This window comes from Argentina silus, assembly GCF_951799395.1.
Source record: "Argentina silus genome assembly, chromosome: 9".
Classification (NCBI taxonomy): domain Eukaryota; kingdom Metazoa; phylum Chordata; class Actinopteri; order Argentiniformes; family Argentinidae; genus Argentina; species Argentina silus.
Window position 1 is genome coordinate 21,784,374 of NC_139663.1, and position 19,441 is coordinate 21,803,814.

Here is a 19,441-nt window from a genome sequence, read left to right on the forward strand (position 1 = left end):
TCACTACACATCATAATAATCCTAACCAGATCCTGAATCACTCTGGAGGAACAGAGGAGCACGTTCATCACGGTTTACACGGTTTACATTCACCACACATCAAACAGATGAATCTGAATCCTAACCGGATCCTGAATCACTCTGGAGACACAGAGGAGCGCGTTCATCACGGGTTACATGGTTTACATCACCACACATCATAATAATCCTAACCGGATCCTGAATCGCTCTGGAGGAACAGAGGAGCACGTTCATCACGGGTTACACGGTTTACATCACCACACATCATAATAATCCTAACCAGATCCTGAATCACTCTGGAGGAACAGAGGAGCACGTTCATCACGGGTTACACGGTTTACATCACCACACATCATAATAATCCTAACCAGATCCTGAAGCGCTCTGGAGACACAGAGGAACGCGTTCATCACGGGTTACACGGTTTACATCACTACACATCATAATAATCCTAACCGGATCCTGAATCACTCTGGAGGAACAGAGGAGCACGTTCATCACGGTTTACATCACCACACATCAAACAGATGAATCTGAATCCTAACCGGATCCTGAATCACTCTGGAGACACAGAGGAGCACGTTCACCACGGGTTACATGGTTTACATCACCACACATCATAATAATCCTAACCAGATCCTGAATCGCTCTGGAGACACAGAGGAACGCGTTCATCACGGTTTACATCACCACACATCATAATAATCCTAACCAGATCCTGAATCACTCTGGAGACACAGAGGAGCGCGTTCATCACGGTTTACATCACTACACATCAAACAGATGAATCACAATCCTAACCGGATCCTGAATCACTCGCATCACCCTCAGAACAATGGGATGCCATGCCACTGGGAATGTAGGTGGGTGTTGTGATGGTGTGGGTGCTGTGTCTTCTGTGGTGGTTTGCCTTGTGTGCTGTTGTTGTTGTTGTTGTTGTTGTTGTTGTTGTTGTTGTTGTTGAGTACCGGTACACTCACTTCTTGAGCTCCTCCTCCATCTCTTTGAACTTGTCCTCCATCTTGCTCTTGGCCTGCGTCACGGCGTCCAGCTCCCCCTGCAACACCTCCTTCTCACAGGCCAGCTCGTCCACCCTCGCGATCAGGTCGTTCTTCACCACGTTCAGGGCATTCCTATTGGAAACAAAGGGGGGGGAAGGAAATGAACGTGACACCGCCACATTAGTGAATGTAAAACCACAGAGACAGGATGATGTATTATGCAATAGTGAGATCTCCACACCAGACAGCGAGGAAAGCAACTTTGGACCACTTCAGAGGTACGAAAAGGGTAAACAGGAAAGTGAAGTATCACTTCATGTTGAGTGTATTGCAGGGCTCCCTTGTAAAAGAGGCCTTGGTCTCAATGGGACTCCCTGCTAAAACAAGGCTTAAATAAAACGTATGGCAGGCACTATTTCAGCAACAGCGCAGAGCGTAGAGCCCAGACATCGAGCCGACAAAATCGAAAAACACTGCAATGGGGGTGAAAGGGTCAAGCTCTTACTTTGTCTCCAGTAGTTGGGTATTCTCTTGGATGAGGTTCTCAACCTCACGGCCCATTCCTGCAAATCAAAACAATGAGGGAAAGAAGTAAGTACATTGTCTGAGGGAGAGAAAATTGGTTTGTGCCAAAGCAAAGCTAGGGGGCCCCGGAATACGAGGTGTTGCCAAAAACAAAGCACTAAAACAGGGAAAGAGGGAAGACACTTTCTCCATAGAAAAATAGGCCTGCTAAAGTCTACTTAGATAGATAGATAGAGAGAGAGAGAGAGAGAGAGAGAGAGAGAGAGAGAGAGAGAGAGAGAGAGAGAGAGAGAGAGAGAGAGAGATAGTGTACAATTGTTTTTTAACCTTTATCTCACGTACACAAAAACTCGTATAATTCTGTAGAGAAAGTTGTGTATTTTCTGTCCATTAGACAATACGAAATACACACAGTCACACCGGGATACAGCACACAGGACAGTCTGTATAGGATAGGATTCCATAAAATCAGGATGTGGGAAATCTCACGGTGAGACATTCTGTACGGTTCACAAAACAAAGGACTACAACACTACACACAACGTCACAGAACACGACCAACCGGAGGAGGAGGAGGAGGAGGAGGATGGAGAGAGCAGGTGTGGTCTTACCAAGCAAACTAAGATCTGAGAAAACCATGCAATCCCAGTCAGGCAGAGGAAGAGAGAGGTGGAGAGAGTGTGAGACAGAGGCATGATAAAACCAATGGAAGAGCCTCCCAAAGGTAGGGCGCTCTGCCGGCTCCGTGGGAAATGGGGAGGGGAGGTTTCTATGGTTAGATACAGTCAGAGACGGTTAGAGAAGCTATATATATATATATATATACAAAAAAAACACCCAAACTAAAAACCACAAGATTACAACTGTGAAAAGAAATAAGAGTTATTTTATGCTTACAGCAGCGCATTGTTAATAATCAGAAATAATCATGACCAAAGGAGAACCTTTTTTTTTTTTTTTTTTTGAAAAATGCATTTAACTGCCAACGGCTTTCAAATACGCTTTAGTCATATTAGCAACTTTAGCATAGCTACAGTGAAGCTGAGGAGGGGGTTAAATGCAGGCGTTTAGCGTTTAGCATTTAGCATTTAGCAGAGCTATGAGCTGTAGATGAGAGAGATGGGAGGAGGAGAGAAGAGAGCAACACAGCGAAGGAGAGGTTTGAGGTCATACACACCAGAGTACTCCACTGGGGTTAGGGACAAAAGCCACAGGACAGGACAGAGGAGAGAGAGAGGCTGGTTAGCATGACATGTGGCTAACACAGAAAGCTACCGTAGCATCCGTTGGCTAACTACATTACTGGTAGCTAGCAGTAGACATTGGCTTCATATTCTGTTAATAGAAGAGGTTGGCTTTATATTTTTTAATGTAAGAATTAGAGAAATACTTATTATATTTTGTACACATATGAATGCTCTCTTAATCCATATCTACGGTTTAAAGATGAGCTAAAAAGGTAGAAACACAACTACAGAGCATGATAATAATGTACCGTAAGCTCACCGTTTAACTCATGATCACAGTGTCTGTTCAGCTGACTCACTAGAGTACACATTGCATGCAATAGACACAGGTGCAAGAGCAAGGCAAGGCAACAACCTGGGCACACAACACACTCAACCCTAACCCCTAACCCTAACCCCTAACCCAACACAACACACTCAACCCTAACCCCTAACCCTAACCCCTAACCCAACACAACACACTCAACCCTAACCCTACTAACCCAACACAACACACTCAACCCTAACCCCTAACCCTAACCCCTAACCCAACACACTCAACCCTAACCCTAACCCCTAACCCAACACAACACACTCAACCCTAACCCCTAACCCTAACCCCTAACCCAACACACTCAACCCTAACCCTAACCTTAACCCTAACCCCTAACCCAACACAACACACTCAACCCTAACCCTACTAACCCAACACAACACACTCAACCCTAACCCTACTAACCCTAACCCCTAACCCTACTAACCCTAAGCCTAACCCTAACCCAACACACTCAAATACATACAAAAGTCCTCCCAACACAACACAACCCTAACATGTGCTTACAGTGAGCCACCTACAGTATTACTTTAACTTTCGCAATGAAGTAAAAAATAAACTCAGTCAGAGACAAACTTCAGATGTATTTCTTCCAAAACCTTTGCAGACATGAAGGAAAGGGATGTAACTCAAAACCATGCTAGGATCTGGTTGTGCTGCACTAAGTTACTGCCCTGGGTATTCTGTTATTATCATGTATTACATTCTGTTATTATCATGTATTGCATTCTGTTATTATCATGTATTGCATTCTGTTATTATCATGTATTGCAACGGTTTTCCTCCTACCCAGCAGGTCCGCGCCCTCGTCCACGTCCCCTATGATCCCCGTGCCTGCAGACGACAGCTCCTCGAACAGGGACTCCGTGTTGCGGTCGAAGGCCAGGTTCTCGATGCCCTCGATGCCTTTGGTCGGAGTGCTGGAGTACATCACAGGTTAGCAGTTAGCGGTGGACTGCTAACGAGTGACTGCTCAGTAAAACCACTGTATCGTACTGTAAAATCACTGTAACAATCGCGGGTCACACGAGGGACCACTGGCCGTCGGCCATACCATGAACATGTCTCAATTATTCCACGAAACAAGAGAATGTATCCAGGTTACCTGGAGGCCTTGTATCCGCTGAGGTCCATGGACAGCTCTGGGGTCGACTCGATGATGTCCTGCATCTCTGAGCTCTCCTCATTCTCAGGCAAACCTGCAGGAGACGAGACGTGAACAGGTGATCCTCAAAGAGAGGTGGGCGATCGCAGAACCACCACCATGCCATACAGCTCTCCTGAAGCACTCCACCCCAAAACTAAAACAGCAGGAATGCTACAGACAGTTCCAGGCGACCAGACCAAATTGGCCAGCGAGCCACGAAGGCATACCCCCCTAGCCCTTTATTGATTGCTGTTGTACGAGGGGCAGATTGAAAAAGCATTTCACTGCATCACTTGCGGCTGTATGCGAGGTACGTGACCAATAACAATTTGATTTGATTTAGTGTGACGGACGTACCCACTAAGGCGGACCTGGTCCCTGGCTCTGCCTGCACCTCCATGCTCCTGTTTTTCCTGTCACCTTCTTCTGAGGCCATCGTCGACACGGGCGTGGAGCCACCGAGGTCGGACAGCTCGTCCTGCAATGACAAGCCAACGGGTCACTGTCGGGGTCACTGAAAGGTCAGAGGTCAAGGGTTAACCCCCTAACCTTGACCCCAAAAGGGACCAGAGGGGTGACAGAAAGACACAGGGACACAGGCACACAGGGGAAACAACATCCCGACACAGCCTTGCATCGTAGCTCGGCACAAAACTAAACAGGGGAAGAAACTAAACGACCACTAGGGACGAAGACAAAGGTAATGAAGACATGAGACACACTGCAGCACAGGGGAGACAGAAACCCATCGCCCAAAGCTCCCGTCAACTTCCTCCTATACCAGTCTTTTTACGGTGCAATAACGACACCAGCTTTGTAATAAAGCACCATTTTTAAAACACAATAATTTCGTGTTTAAAAATTCGTCAAGAAAATATTATTTCGAAAATTTGAGGAGGTTGTTACAATGGGAAATGCTTTACAACTAAAGAAGTAATGCTTTATTCTAAACAGAAGTAGGCCTATATCTGTACTCTGAGAAGTAGGCCTATATCTGTACTCTTTGAGAAGTAGGCCTATATCTACTCTTTGAGAAGTAGGCCTATATCTGCACTCTTTGAGAGGTAGGCCTATATCTGTACTCTGAGAAGTAGGCCTATATCTGTACTCTGAGAAGTAGGCCTATATCTGTACTTTGAGAAGTAGGCCTATATCTGTACTCTTTGAGAAGTAGGCCTATATCTGTACTCTTTGAAAAGTAGGCCTATATCTGTACTCTTTGAGAAGTAGGCCTATATCTGTACTCTTTGAGAAGTAGGCCTATATCTGTACTCTGAGAAGTAGGCCTATATCTGCACTCTTATCAAAGACATGGAATCGACAACTAGTTCTCTGAAGCGTCAGCTCAGGAATACGTTGACTGGGAAGAAGGCATGAACAAAAATACTACAAATACAAACAAACACAGAAACACTTATCAGACTACCAAAGAGTAACAGCAACGGCTATTCCAAACAAAACAGGGACAGAAGAGACAGCTACCACACAGGGTTCACAGGGTTCACGGGGACTGAGATCAAACAAGGTCAAAGGTTAAAAGGTCAACACAGAACATAAACCAGGGGTTCAGCGGGGAGTGCCATTCCTTCAGTGGAACACTGGAACACCACAACACCGAACACCAAACACCGGCGGACGCAAATCAAACACAGCTCAGAAGAGAAGAAGCACACGCCATTCACAGCGAGCGATGTTACGATGTACGAAATACGAGAACTGTAAGAATCTACTGATCACTAGAGTCTAGAATCACATAAAGTGCTTAAAGGATAGAAAAACTACAAGTGTTATGCTAACGTATACACACAAACTACACAGAGTGATAAAAATGCACAAAGAAGTTCCGAAAATATTAGGCAGAGCTAAGACAGCGTGTGACAGAAGTACCATGCAGTCTGGCTAAAATGAAACACGACACAGAAGCTGGATGCAACCACGCCAACCGCCCCCCTAAACAGACCTGCCAAGTTTCATCTACTGAGATCAAATAAAAAAATAAATACAAAATGGAGATCAAAAGGGATGTCTGTGTTTACTTTGAGTTAAAAAGACCTGGTTTAAAAAAAAAAAAACGGCGTGGTTGCATGCAGCGCAGCTGTTCTGTGAAGTGGGGTATTTGAGTGCACAAAGAGAATGCTGCTTTTGAGGAGATGAAACAGCATACTGAAGAAGCCCACACACACACACACACACACAACATGGTGCTTTCCATGGCCTTTGCAAGCGTGTTGTTGTTGTTGTGGTGGTGGTTGTTGTTGTTGTTGTTGTGTTTATTCCACCAACACAGATCCAACTACCTTGCAGTCGTCTGGGAGTGAATTCCCCCAAGTGTCCTGTGAACTCTGACCCCCCTGTTCCTGGGGGCGGTCCTCTGCCACCAACTGCTTGGGGAAGAGAGTTACAATGAAGGGCATGTCTGCGGAAGCAGCAGCAGCAAACACACACCGCTCAGCGTTACAGTGTGAGAGAGTGTGTGTGTGTGTGTGTGTGTGTGTGTGTGTGTGTGCGTGCGTGTTTGTGTGTGTGTTGCTTGCTCGTTGTTAGCTGGCTGAAAGTAAAGTTAATTAGGGTCAACAATTCTTGAGGTCACAAGGTCATTCACCAAGCAGGTCGAGCTAATTGAGTCCAAGCAGTGAACCATACAGGAGAGCCCTCCCTACTCAAGGGGACAGGGTGCACACTTTGTATCATTGAGTCAATGCAGCTGAATGTTTGCTCACCAACTGAAAAATAAATCTTATTTTCACAACGTCTTTCATAGTTAATAAAATACCCCTACAGTAATACTGATTACATAAAGAGCTTAAACATCCTATCAGGTTCCGGTCTGGGCTCCTTCTCCCCCATCCATTGGCTGCCAGCCATACAACAGCCTCCCTCCCATCATGCACCACGGCAGAGACTGTCGTCACGGAGACGATGCCCCAATTCTCGATGAAAGGGAGCAGCAGACTAAATCACACAGCCACCCTGAAAGCCGTAGCATCACCACCCAGAGAGAGAGACAGATATCAAAACAGACTGCACTCAAAAATGTTCAAAGTGGGGATGATGCTTGTTATTCCTTCACTTGTGTGTGTGTGTGTGTGTGTGTGTGTGTGTGTGTGTGTGTGCGTGTGTGGTGTGTCTACCATATGACGGGTATTAAACAGACTGAAGATAAATCGAAAAGTAACAACCATTCTATTCCCCTATGAATATTCATAAAGTCCTTTACAACCTGCTCTGAATGGCTGGTCTGAGGGGTCGTTTGCATATGTAGGAAAAGGGAAAGTGTATGAATGTACAGACGCCTCCTCTGTCAGATCCTGCCAAAACACATCAGATTGGGGGGGCATCTCCCCCCCCCCCCGGTCTTCTTCAAAGGCTCTCTGCTGAGCATGCCCAGTGTCAGCCACAGCCTCTAGCCTCATTGCCACTTAGTCTCACACAGCCTACAAGATGTACTGTTCTGCTGCTCTTTTTTGTAAATTTGTTATTGCTATTTTGTTAATATTTTGCTATTTTGTAAATTTCCCGTCAATATTTGCCATTTGTTGCACCAACCTCACCAAGTCAGTTTCCTGTAGGTGCAAATATACTTGGCCAAATGAAATAATTCTGATTCTGATTCTGATTCTGATTCTAAGGCCTTCTGTCCCCGGCTGTGTTCTTACTCTCTATCTAGAGCATATCCGTACTTGGTATACGCTCTCGATAGAGCACAAGATCACACCTTGGAACACAGCCCCTGTCTTGACAGACACACAGCTGGTGAATGGGCCTGCACTTTCTAAAGTGGTGTTAACGTCGTAGGCCTTCAGAATCCATGCTTCAACTGATAACCTCGATATCGAGTTTATGTGCACCTGGTAACCCAGTACATTACTATTATTACAGTAGAGAACCTCATTCTATGGGGTTTATGTGCACCTGGTAACCCAGTACATTATTATTATTATTATTACAGTGGAGAACCTCATTCTATGGGGCTTATGTGCACCTGGTAACCCAGTACATTATTATTATTATTACAGTAGAGAACCTCATTCTATGGAGTTTATGTGCACCTGGTAACCCAGTACATTATTATTATTACAGTAGAGAACCTCATTCTATGGGGCTTATGTGCACCTGGTAACCCAGTACATAATTATTATTATTATTATTACAGTAGAGAACCTCATTGCCCACCTGGAGACTGGCGTTGGAACGTGGTTGTGGCAGGTCGTTGAACCTCCAGGCCTCTGTGCCCGGCGTCTCGACCCTGCCCTGGGGATCCGGGGTGAGCGAGACGCCCCCTCCGGACATGGGAAAGATCCCCAGAGACAGGGGGCGCTCTTTTCTGGAGAGACAGAAGGAGAGGATGGTCAGATCCCACAGTTATCGGACATTGAGCACAACTGGTAAATGGAAACCAACTGTTCAATCTGTTTAAAACAGGTCTCTCTTGAAAAAGAGCTTTTACCTCAATGAGACTAACCTGGTTAAATAAAGGTCAAATAAAACAAATAAAATGAAGTGTGTCCTGTCGAGAAGTCGTCGATAGATAGTGTAGCTTTCACCCTGTAAAAACAGCAACCGGCTCCTCCACCAAACCTCACCTGTCATAAGTGGCGACGTGGTACGAGACTTACCTGATTCTGCCCAGCGTTCCTGAGTCTGACGATTCGCTCATCTGCTGGATTTTGATCCTCTCTACATGCTCCATGTAGTTATGAATCATCTGCAGAGGGCAGAGGTGGTGGTTAGTTGGCTGGGCTTCTTATTCTGAGGAAAACATCTGTACAGCTAAGATAATTCATTATCCGAGAAGGAGTTCCTGTACTGTGTTGGCTACGTACTTACGTACGATGAATAGGTGGAAACTGCATGCTGATACGTAACACAGACATGGGTCCCCATCAGATTACGTTTATGATGGCAGGTTTGGTTGGTACCATCCAATCATGCCACATCTCCTCACCCTGTCACCCTCCACCCTCCTTCTCCCTCCCTCCCTCCCCCTACCTCTGTGTGTCTCTGGTGGAGTGAGTTGTACTCCTTCTCCCTCCCTCCCTCCCCCCCTCCCTCCCCCCCTTCCTCCCCCTACCTCTGTGTGTCTCTGGTGGAGTGAGTTGTACTCCTTCTCCCTCCCTCCCTCCCCCCTCCCCCTACCTCTGTGTGTCTCTGGTGGAGTGAGTTGTACTCCTTCTCCCTCCCTCCCTCCGCCCCTCCCTCCCCCCCTTCCTCCCCCTACCTCTGTGTGTCTCTGGTGGAGTGAGTTGTACTCCTTCTTCAGGTCAGACTCACGCTCGTCCAACCTGCCAACTGAAGCACAGAAGAAAGAACGTCAGTCAGTCAGTCAGTCAGCCAGTTAGTCAGCCAGTCAGCCAGCCAGCCAGCCAGCCAGCCAGCCAGCCAGTCAGTCAGCCCATCCTTACTGCTGTTCACTTGCAGTGTCTTACAACTACTACATACACCATAGAAGACCTACTACATACACCATAGAAGACCTACTACATACACCATAGAAGACCTACTACATACACCATAGAAGACCTACTACATACACCATAGAAGACCTTGCCAGATGCTAGAGAGTTGTTGGGTTGAGGACTCGTCCCTCTGCTCTAGAAGGACACACAGAGACACTGACCCAGTGGAGTTCAACTGTAACACCATCCATGTGTGACCGTGGGTGCACCTTCCACGACCATGCAAATGAATCTGCTCCTCTGACAGATAAAATACAATCATGTGGACTGTGTGGAAAGGAGTCCATTATCTACCACAGAGCCCTGCTCTTGAATCAAATATTTGCATTTGCAGCATACTTATGGTCAAAGACGGACTGGGGCTTTCACCCGACACGCCGCTCACCGGCCCCACAGCCCACAGATCCACCGGCCCACCGGGAATTCTCCTGCCGCACACCAGATGCCCAGTCCCCTACTGCTTATGGTCAATTTAATTCAATGAGTACAAGAAAAGGTTTTCAAAAGTTTACGGATCAGACATATTACATTGAAGATATTGATGTTCATACACACAACCTGGCCTACAGCCTGTGTTCTCACGGCTGTCCACCACCACATCACTGGAAGCAGCTCAAGGTGCCTAGTCACTGGGCCGCCGAGCCGACCTGCTGCAATTACAGCCACCCGCCACAAGGTGTCCTCATCCCAACAGTAATGACACTAGTCTGGGGGGGTGTGCCATGCCAGCGGGGGACTCACAGCACTGAGGAGCGGTAATCTCTCTCAAATGATTTTAAATAGGCCCGACTTAAGAGGTGACAAAAACATCTAATCCCCCCTATTACATTGTGAGGTTTAGCTTAAGCCTCTTGGTGAGCTGTACAACAGCCGGGGGTGCAGGGCTCTACCTATCAATTACCCACAGTCACAACAGAACGCTCAGCTTGGTGGAAATGTTTGGGAGAAGTCGGAGGCTGTTGAAGAGGGAGTCTCTGCTGCCGTCACGACTCAAGGAATTGAAGACGAAAATTGAAGGAGAAAAAGAGAAGTGAAATAGTCATCTTCGTCCCCTGCCCCCCTCGCCCCCCGCCCCCCCCCCCAACTATCTCACACCCACATGCCCTCACACACTTCCTCATTGTGAGTGTTGTTGCTGCTCTCTGGGACACGTTAAGCTTCATGCTATTGACGTTGTTTTGCTATTACCATTGTTTCCTCATGTTGTTATTATTATGACATCACAGTGCAAATTGATATTGACAGCGTTTGATTGGTGTGGTTGTTGTTGAGGAGTCGCTCACCCCATTTAGTTACTTTGTATCCTGTATATTCTGTAAATGACCAATAAAAATGTGATTTGACTTTATGTACAGTACCAGTCAAAAGTTTGGACACACCTTCTCATTCAATGGCTTTTCTTTATATTTATTATTTTCTACATTGTAGATTAATATTGAAGACATCAAAACTATGAAGGAACACATATGGAATTATGTAGTAAACAAAAAAGTGTTAAACAAACCAGAATATGGTTTATATTTTAGATTCTTCAAAGTAGCCACCTTTTGCTTTGATGACAGCTTTGCACACTCTTGGCAAGGTGTGTCCAAACTTTTGACTGGTACTGTATATAAAACATTAAAAAAAACACAGGTTCTGGTTTGATCCGGTACTGTGGGTCATACAGTTGGGCGTTGCATGGGATTAGGGCGGCGTGCCTAATCTAGTTCTGGGGCTAACCGCAGCAGCACCGCCTCGGCAGACGGGTACATTACAACATGGGGGGGCGGTATGAAACAGGAGCGTAGCTCCACGGTGACGAGGCCGACGCTACCGTCTCCATGGTGTACTGGCGCCAGGAATCCATGTCAACAAGGCTGTTGTGGTGGTCCGTTTATAATGATGTCATCAGACAAGCAGGGCGAGTGGGAGCAGCAGGGCCGTGATTTATGGGCTTTCATCACGGTCGCATCAGATTCCAAGGGTGGATACGAGTTGATCAGCGCAGCAGCAACAACAACAAGGGCCTATTTCAATCTGTCTGACTGCACGTTACGTAACGTAGGCCGCTCTCCCATCTCCATCCTGCTAATGAATTTAATCTCTGTGAGGTGGCACTGACATAAATCTACTTTACTCTCCTGAAGTGAGGGTTTCTAGAACATGACGTGGAAGGATAGAGATCGATCGGACACCAGAACAAAACAGATCCACCGATCCAACACCAAACAGATTGATTGATCGGTCACATCTCGCATGCATGGATGCACAGTGACAGGCTTGGGGAAACAATGAATCCATCCAGTGCTTTCTTTGTGCAAGACCCACAGAGACTCGTGGCAGAGGAACAGGGATATTCATATCGGTCAGGCACATTTATGGTCAGCTACTGAATGGGCCCTCCCTGCACAACGGGCTTCTGCAGGCCAGCTACGGGGTCCTTCTCGGCGGCGTGGCCAGAGTGAATGTGATAGAATGAGTGTGTTAGGAACGTTGGCTGTCTCAGTCAAGTAGGAGGCAGGAAGGGCTGCATCATCACAATAATCTGTTTCTTTTTGATGGGAGAGAGGGGAGGTGTGGGCAGCAGATACCAAACAGGTCACGTCAACATAGTCCTGATTGGCTCCCGGCCACGTCAACATAGTCCTGATTGGCTCCCGGCCTATCTTCATTCTCAAACACACAGCGATCTCACGGCGCCCGATGTAACAGAAATACACATTCACCAATAAATACCTACACAAACAACCGCAACATGCCTTGACCTCCCCAGTCCAATATCTCACTGCCTTGACCTCCCCAGTCCAATATCTCACTGCAAAACCATACTTTCACCACAACATCTGTCCCAATAGTTCTAATAAGGGAAGGAACAAGGATTATTATTATTATTATTTCTATTCTCTGTGTATATGTATGTATGTATGTATGTATGTATGTATGCTTGTATGTTCTGTCCTTCAATTTTACTGTTAAGCACCTTGTATTGCAATTTAGTATGAAAGGCACGATATAAATAAAGCTTGATTGATTGATTGAAGGACCCGTGGAAGCTTTCGGTTTGAGACTATAAACACAAAGTGTCTTCCTATGAATCCGAAGCTATAAACTCATTAAACTATCCACTCACTGGGAAGCTATGGACTCTGGCCTCAGTGGAGAGTGCTTGTGGGCAGGCAGCCCTGGCTCGGCAGAATGACCCCATGAGTCATTTACCATTGCACACTGGGAGTGGCTGCTGGGCAGTGTTGCCTGTAGATGGTTAACCGCATGGATGGGCCTCGCTGGCTGTTCAAACACCAGGGCGTATACTGTAGCAATCTGCATTTTCCAGGCCTGGATAGTAGCAGCAGCAAAAGAAGAAGACCCAGAGTCAGTCGGCGTGCTTCTGCTTCAGCCCCTCGGCGTGAAGGCGGAAGAGGAGTTGGCGAAATAAACCAAAACAGGCTGAAATGGAGGCCAGCAGTTCCTCACCGCTGCTGACCAGCGTGGTTGTTGCGGTCTACCGAGGTTAATGGAGGCTGCTGACAAACAGTTTCAGAGGAGGGATGGAACAGTCAAATCTGCCGTGCGTTCCCCAAACACACTGCATCATCCAATCAAGTCACTCCACCCCTAAATCCACCAATAGGATGTGGTGCTTTGCTGCTGCCACTTAAAGGGGATGGGAGTAACGGTAATCCTATAATCCCATTACTGTCACCCTCGGTGTGTGAAGACTGTGTGTGTGTGTGTGTGTGTGTGTGTGTGTGTGTGTGTGTCAAATCAAAGGGATGAATGGGAAGAGAGAGACAGAGGCAGATGTTAAATATAGGCTGTTGTTAGCATACTGGTTAGCATACTGATTTAGCATAAGAAGAAGACTCTTTATTTGGCCAGGCAATCAATTCTCATCAATTGGAGGAATTTGACACGTGCACACACCCCCCGAAACAACACACACCACAACCTCCCGATTGCTGGCCGGCCTGTCTAACCTCTAGGCCACCTGCCGCCCCCAACTGGTGTTTTAGATCTGTGAGTGGGAGCATCCCGGTGTTTTAGATCTGTGAGTGGGAGCATCCCGGTGTTTTAGATCTGTGAGTGGGAGCATCAGTGGGGATGAATGTGACTACAAGGATATGAGAGGAGGATGAGGAGACAGGTAGATAGCTCCACTGTGTGTGTGTGTGTGTGTGTGTGTGTGTGTGTGTGTGTGTGTGTGTGTGTGTGTGTGTGTGTGAGAGACTCAATTCGAACTTGAAAGAATGATAGTGTAATCTAAGAGTACATTTAGAGTAAATTAAGAGTGAGTAGGTTCATGCACGCTTGAATGTGTGTGTGTGTGTGTGTGTGTGTGTGTGTGTGTGTGTGTGTGTGTGTGTGTGTGCGTGCTCACTTTGGTCTGCGTAGTTCTTGATCTTGAGCTCCAGCTGGCGGGAGTGGGACTCCATTCTGTCCACATGGTGCTGCAGGTCCTTCTTCTCCTGCTCCTGCGTGTCCTCAAACTCCATGAACTTCTGCTCAGAGAGACAAGAGAAACAGAGAGGTCAGGAACATACAGTTCACACACACACACACACACACACACATGCCGTCACCCTCTCTCAGACACACACACACAGTGTCAAGCGCACCAGACACACACACGAACTAACACCCTAACAGAGCGAGCGACAGACTGCATAGAAAGTGTGTGTGAGCTGTGTGACACACATTAAGCGGACATTGGCCTAGTTTCAACTGTTATGTTTTCTCAAGGTTGTGGAATTCTCTCCCATGATAACATTGGGTTGAACAGCTTCACCGGCAGACACCAGCAGCTGGTCAGACAAAGAGGCTGAGTTCTGCTCATTATATGGTGCCTCTTGTTATGTCATTCCTTCAAGAGTCTTATCTCTTGGGGTGAGGGGGTGGGGTGGTGGGGTGGGGAGGGGCGGGGGGGGTTCATGGGAGTACGTTAGGAGAAGCCGAGACTCTCATTGTTTGCGCATTCAGCTGATGCATCTTGGGATTAAACAATTGTAACTTCACTCAGGGTTTTTGGACTCTTTATTTCGTAAAATGTGAACTTTTATCTTCTAAGAATCCTAGTTTTGTCACATTAAAGCACAGAGGTTTGTCCTTCGCCCCGACCCAGTCCCTTACAGTTCACCACCAGCGGAAATGAAAACATGAGGACATGAGGAAAGGTGGAGATTTTTTTTTTAGTTTTTTTTAAATATGCTTTTAGGGCATTTCTGCTTTATTGGGCTAGAGGCGGTAGAGATTGACAGGAAGGATGGGAGAGGGAGAGGGAGGAGGGTGGATTAATCGAACTTGAAGGAATGATAGTGTAATAATCTCAGAGTACATTTAGAGTAAATTAAGAGTGATTTATGGCCAAATAGAGGAGTGCAGACATGTGTGATGGCACACACACACACACACACACAGACACACACGGACTGTACACAGACTTAACCTGCATCACTACCAGAACGTTTGAACGTTTGAACGTCTGTCGTGAGAAGCTGGGCGTCCGTATTCCACTCCCACAGGACCGAGAGAGAGACAGGATCTTGGGAGAGCTTTGTTCACCCGGAAATTCCAGACTCCTCCCACATCCTCTTGGTGTGTCAGAGGAGGAGTGTGTGTCCTGGACGGAACTCTGGGCAGGAGTGTGTGAGCTGCCACATCCTGCCCAGCTGAACGGGCTAATCCTGTCCTCTGGTCCTCTCCTCTCTCCTGGATGAAATAACTAGTGTGTGTGTGTGTGTGTGTGTGTGTAAGTGCTTTCACTGTCTGCAGTGTATCGATGTATAGATGCATGTGTGTGTATGTGTGTGTGCGTGCGTGCGTGTGTGTAAGTGCTTTCACTGTCTGCAGTGTATCGATGTATAGATGCATGTGTGTGTATGTGTGTGTGCGTGCGTGTGTGTAAGTGCTTTCACTGTCTGCAGTGTATAGATGCGTGTGCGTGTGCATGCGTGTGTGTGTGTGCGCTCGCGCTTTCACTGTCTGCAGTGTATTCATGTATAGATGCATTGTCATACTCATTCTATACAGTAGGCCTACATTTCTAAATGTAACATTCTGAGTGTTCCACACTCTCTGGGAGCGACCCCAACTAATCCTCTGGCCTGATCCTCTACTCCAGAGAGGCCCGCAAACTAGAACACTGCAACTGTCCGCTGCGTATTCACATATTGATCTGACAAAAATGAGGATGACTTACTGCAGCTCCAGAGAGGTGTGATGTGACGATGATTGAATGATAATAATATTGATCCAGTAGCAACGGCCACAGGGCCAGAGCGTGAGACACACTTCAGTGATGTACAACTGGGGCAAAACCTAACCTACTTACTGATTAAATTCCTAGAACAACACACTCACATTTCGTAGATCATTTTCGACGATATATGCAATAAGAACAGAGAACGGTTTAAAATAGGCCTACGCAGAATAACTGTATAATAGTCACTTTTGCTGTATTACAGTCAAGTAATTAGTTTAATTTCTCCTTCACTAATGCGTAGAATTAGAACTCGAGTGTCAGCTCAGTTGAATGAAGGAGCAATCTATGGGCGAATGCCAACGGAATCGATACACGTGGGGCGTTCAGCGGCGTAGCACACTAAGGCACGTACCATATCATCGCACGGTCCCTGGTTCGATTCCGGCCATCGACATATCCTGCATGTCATCCCTCCTCTCTCTCTCACCCATCCTTCCTGTCAATCTCTACTGTCTCTATCCCAATAAAGCAGAAATGCCCTAAAAACATATTTTTAAAACATGAATCGATACACGTGGCAGCTTGACCCAAGACGCTTGGGGGACAAGATGCTGTTTTCACCTCCTCGTGAATGAAAAGGGACGGGATAGCCTCGACAGACGATCTCCCCTCCATTCTGGGTGGGGAGATGGGGGAAGGTTTACGGCGTGACACCGGATCCAAGAGCATGACAGAGCAAAGCAGCCTCTCGGCTGGCCCTGGCTGTCACAACAAAGGATCACATGACCTGGAATTAATACCTCGCCCAGCCTAGGATGTGAATGACGCGAGGGTCGGTCTGTAGCCACTTCCTTGTATTTCTGGGGGGAAACACAAGGGGTTTCCCGGGGAGTAGAGACTCAGGGGGAACTGTGTGTGTGTGTGTGTGTGTGTGTTGCTGTCTCAGCGTCTTAGTGTCAGTGCTTGGACGGAGGGGACTAAAACGCCACCACACGCTGAGTCGGCTCCAACGCCCAGAGCACGGGACGACAGAGAGACAGACGGTCCAAGTCACATCCAATTCCCCTGCGCTGAGACTCTGGGCCAAGAAACAACACACACACACACACACACACACACACACACACAAATACACAAAGTGTATGTACACACACACACAAATACACAAAGTGTATGTACACACACACACACACACACACAAAGAGAAATACACACACACACACACAGAAATACACAAAGTGTATGTATACACACACACACACACACACACACACACAAATAGGTCAAATCATGACTAAGCAGCACTGAGAGTGAAGCAGGCCAGCATTTCAAACGATGTAGCCTGTAAGCTCTGATCTCAGGTCAGTTCTGTTGGACGAGCGGTACACCGATCCTGGATCTGCTCTTTGGGGAATACCTGGACCTCGAGGTGGACCACTGGAATAGAACTACTTTATTTTCCACTTAATGTGGACATTTGCTAGGAGACCGTCTGACCCCTAACAGGAACCCCTAGAGCCCAGAGCTGTGCAGTGCATGTGTGTGGTCTGGGAGGTGTGTGTGTGTGTGTGTGTGTGTGTGTGTATGTGTATGTGTATGTGTGTGTGTGTGTGGGGGGGGCCTTTATACAAGGGTAGGTGCACTGACTGCCACTCCAGTATCACACGTGTATCCACCCAAACCATGCAGCAAAACCCACACGGCCACTCACACTTCTGTACACCAGTCAATGTCTGGCCCGCCCGCCCGCCCGCCCGTCCTCTCCTCCGTCCTCCAGCCCTCTCCTCCTCTCCCCTGTCCTCCAGCCCTCTCCTCCTCTCCCCTGTCCTCCTCTCCCCTGTCCTCCAGCCCTCTCCTCCTCTCCCCTGTCCTCCAGCCCTCTCCTCCTCTCCCCTGTCCTCTCCTCCTCTCCCCTGTCCTCCAGCCCTCTCCTCCTCTCCCCTGTCCTCTCCTCCTCTCCCCTGTCCTCCAGTGAGCAGGGCACTCAGAAAGTGCTGAGTCACTTCACCTGCTGCAGGTCTGAGGCAGGCTTCCTCAGACACTGGAGCCAACCGCCGCTGAGAGACGTGTACCCGTCTCCTGTCGACGTGAGTGAGTGAGTGAGTGAGTGGTGTAGGCTTGCAAATTCTCATTCATGAGTGCGTTCAGGGCGCAAGCCTTGACTACAATGAGCAACTTGCACTGTGCTGTAACTATAACTAACTAAAATGATAACCAAACTATAGAAGGCACTACGTCTCTCTGTCTCTCTCTCTCTCTGTCTCTCTCTCTATCTGTAGGGGACGCCATGGGTGAGTGGGGCTGTTTATGAGGTGAGTGACAGGTGTAAAATTGTAGTTAGCCTGCACGTGTCGCGACGGACAGTGAGACAGGCGAGGGTCTCAACCCTTACCTTGTCAAATACACTACTGTACACAATGTGTTCACCTCATTGACCATTTGTACCACTGATGATCAAGCATTGCACTAATAATCCCGCAGTGTCTTGGATGTATATGATTGATGTCATCAAGGTTACTAATCCATCAAAACTGTAGTCTAACAGACACCAGGATATTCTGTGTGTTAGTGACTGACAGTGACTATCCCCAGTATCCCCCTATGAAGAAAGGTTAGCTCATTAACTGCACTATAAACATATCTAAGGAGACATCCAAGGAGAAACATTTATTTATATATGTTTAACCTTTATTTTCGCAGGGAGTCCCATTGAGACCAGGGTCTCTTTTACCTGGGAGCCCTGCATCCACGAGTGTTCAATGTGTTGTTGTTTCTGCACAGTAAATAAAGTAGCCGATATAGCCACTGGGAATCCACAGCTCCACCTCGAGTCATGACATGAAGATACCTCGACTTTCATATGGCCTGGCCTAGCGGGCATTGTTTATTGTTGACGCCTTTTGGACGGGTAATGTTACACCACGTTGCATGTTTACGGTACAGGTTCGCCGGGGACGGCCTCGCTGGCCTTGGCTTGCACCGAGACGCAGCATTTCTACCGCTGTCAGTGTCCTCCATCTCTCTCTCTCTCTCTGTCTCTCTGCCTAAACTCACCTCCTCGGCTTGTTTCCTCAACGCTTTCTCTCGTTCGTACTGGGTGATGAGCTGCTCGTTGTCCTCTTTCAACAGTTCCAGCTCCACTTCATGCTCCTGGTTTTCCGCGAACACCGAATCCAGGTTCTCCAGCACCGCCACGACCAGAGGCATCAGTTCTTTGACCACGTCCTCGTCGTATTTCCCGATCAGCCTCTCGAACTCGCGGTAGATGGAGTTGGCCAGGCCCGATACCCGCTCCGACATCATAGCCGACGTCCCCGGGTCGTCCTGGTACACTACTCCATCCTCCAACTCCATTTTCTCTCCCCTTCCTTTCTCAAATAACCCTCTGTGAATTATTTCCACTTACCCCGCCAGAATGGAAATGCGTTATTATCTCAACGAATGGAACGTGTATTCCCTCTGAGGAAAAAAAACCGCTTCAATTGAAATAAGAAAATCCGTGCGATGTGTGTCCCTCCCTGGATCGGGCGGCGGGGTACGTGGATCGGCT

The 19,441-nt window shown here is 47.4% G+C and overlaps 1 protein-coding gene across 3 annotated transcripts in view; it reads right to left on the bottom strand.

Annotated features, from left to right (window-relative positions):
• The window catches only part of spag9a (sperm associated antigen 9a), a 34,376-nt gene extending 14,935 nt beyond the window's left edge, over window positions 1-19,441 (bottom strand). For 2 of the 3 annotated variants that reach the window (XM_083676977.1, XM_083676976.1), the window contains exons 1-11: window positions 18,946-19,441; window positions 14,071-14,191; window positions 9,473-9,543; window positions 8,871-8,959; window positions 8,428-8,578; window positions 6,552-6,635; window positions 4,612-4,732; window positions 4,213-4,306; window positions 3,897-4,027; window positions 1,528-1,585; window positions 1,002-1,154 (exon numbers count right to left, since the gene is read on the bottom strand). In XM_083676977.1, coding sequence (XP_083533103.1) covers window positions 1,002-1,154; window positions 1,528-1,585; window positions 3,897-4,027; window positions 4,213-4,306; window positions 4,612-4,732; window positions 6,552-6,635; window positions 8,428-8,578; window positions 8,871-8,959; window positions 9,473-9,543; window positions 14,071-14,191; window positions 18,946-19,245 — 1,373 coding nt within the window. In that variant the 5' untranslated portion in view covers window positions 19,246-19,441. The remainder of the gene's footprint in view (window positions 1-1,001; window positions 1,155-1,527; window positions 1,586-3,896; window positions 4,028-4,212; window positions 4,307-4,611; window positions 4,733-6,551; window positions 6,636-8,427; window positions 8,579-8,870; window positions 8,960-9,472; window positions 9,544-14,070; window positions 14,192-18,945) is intronic. The other variant, XM_083676978.1, reaches the window with a different exon arrangement.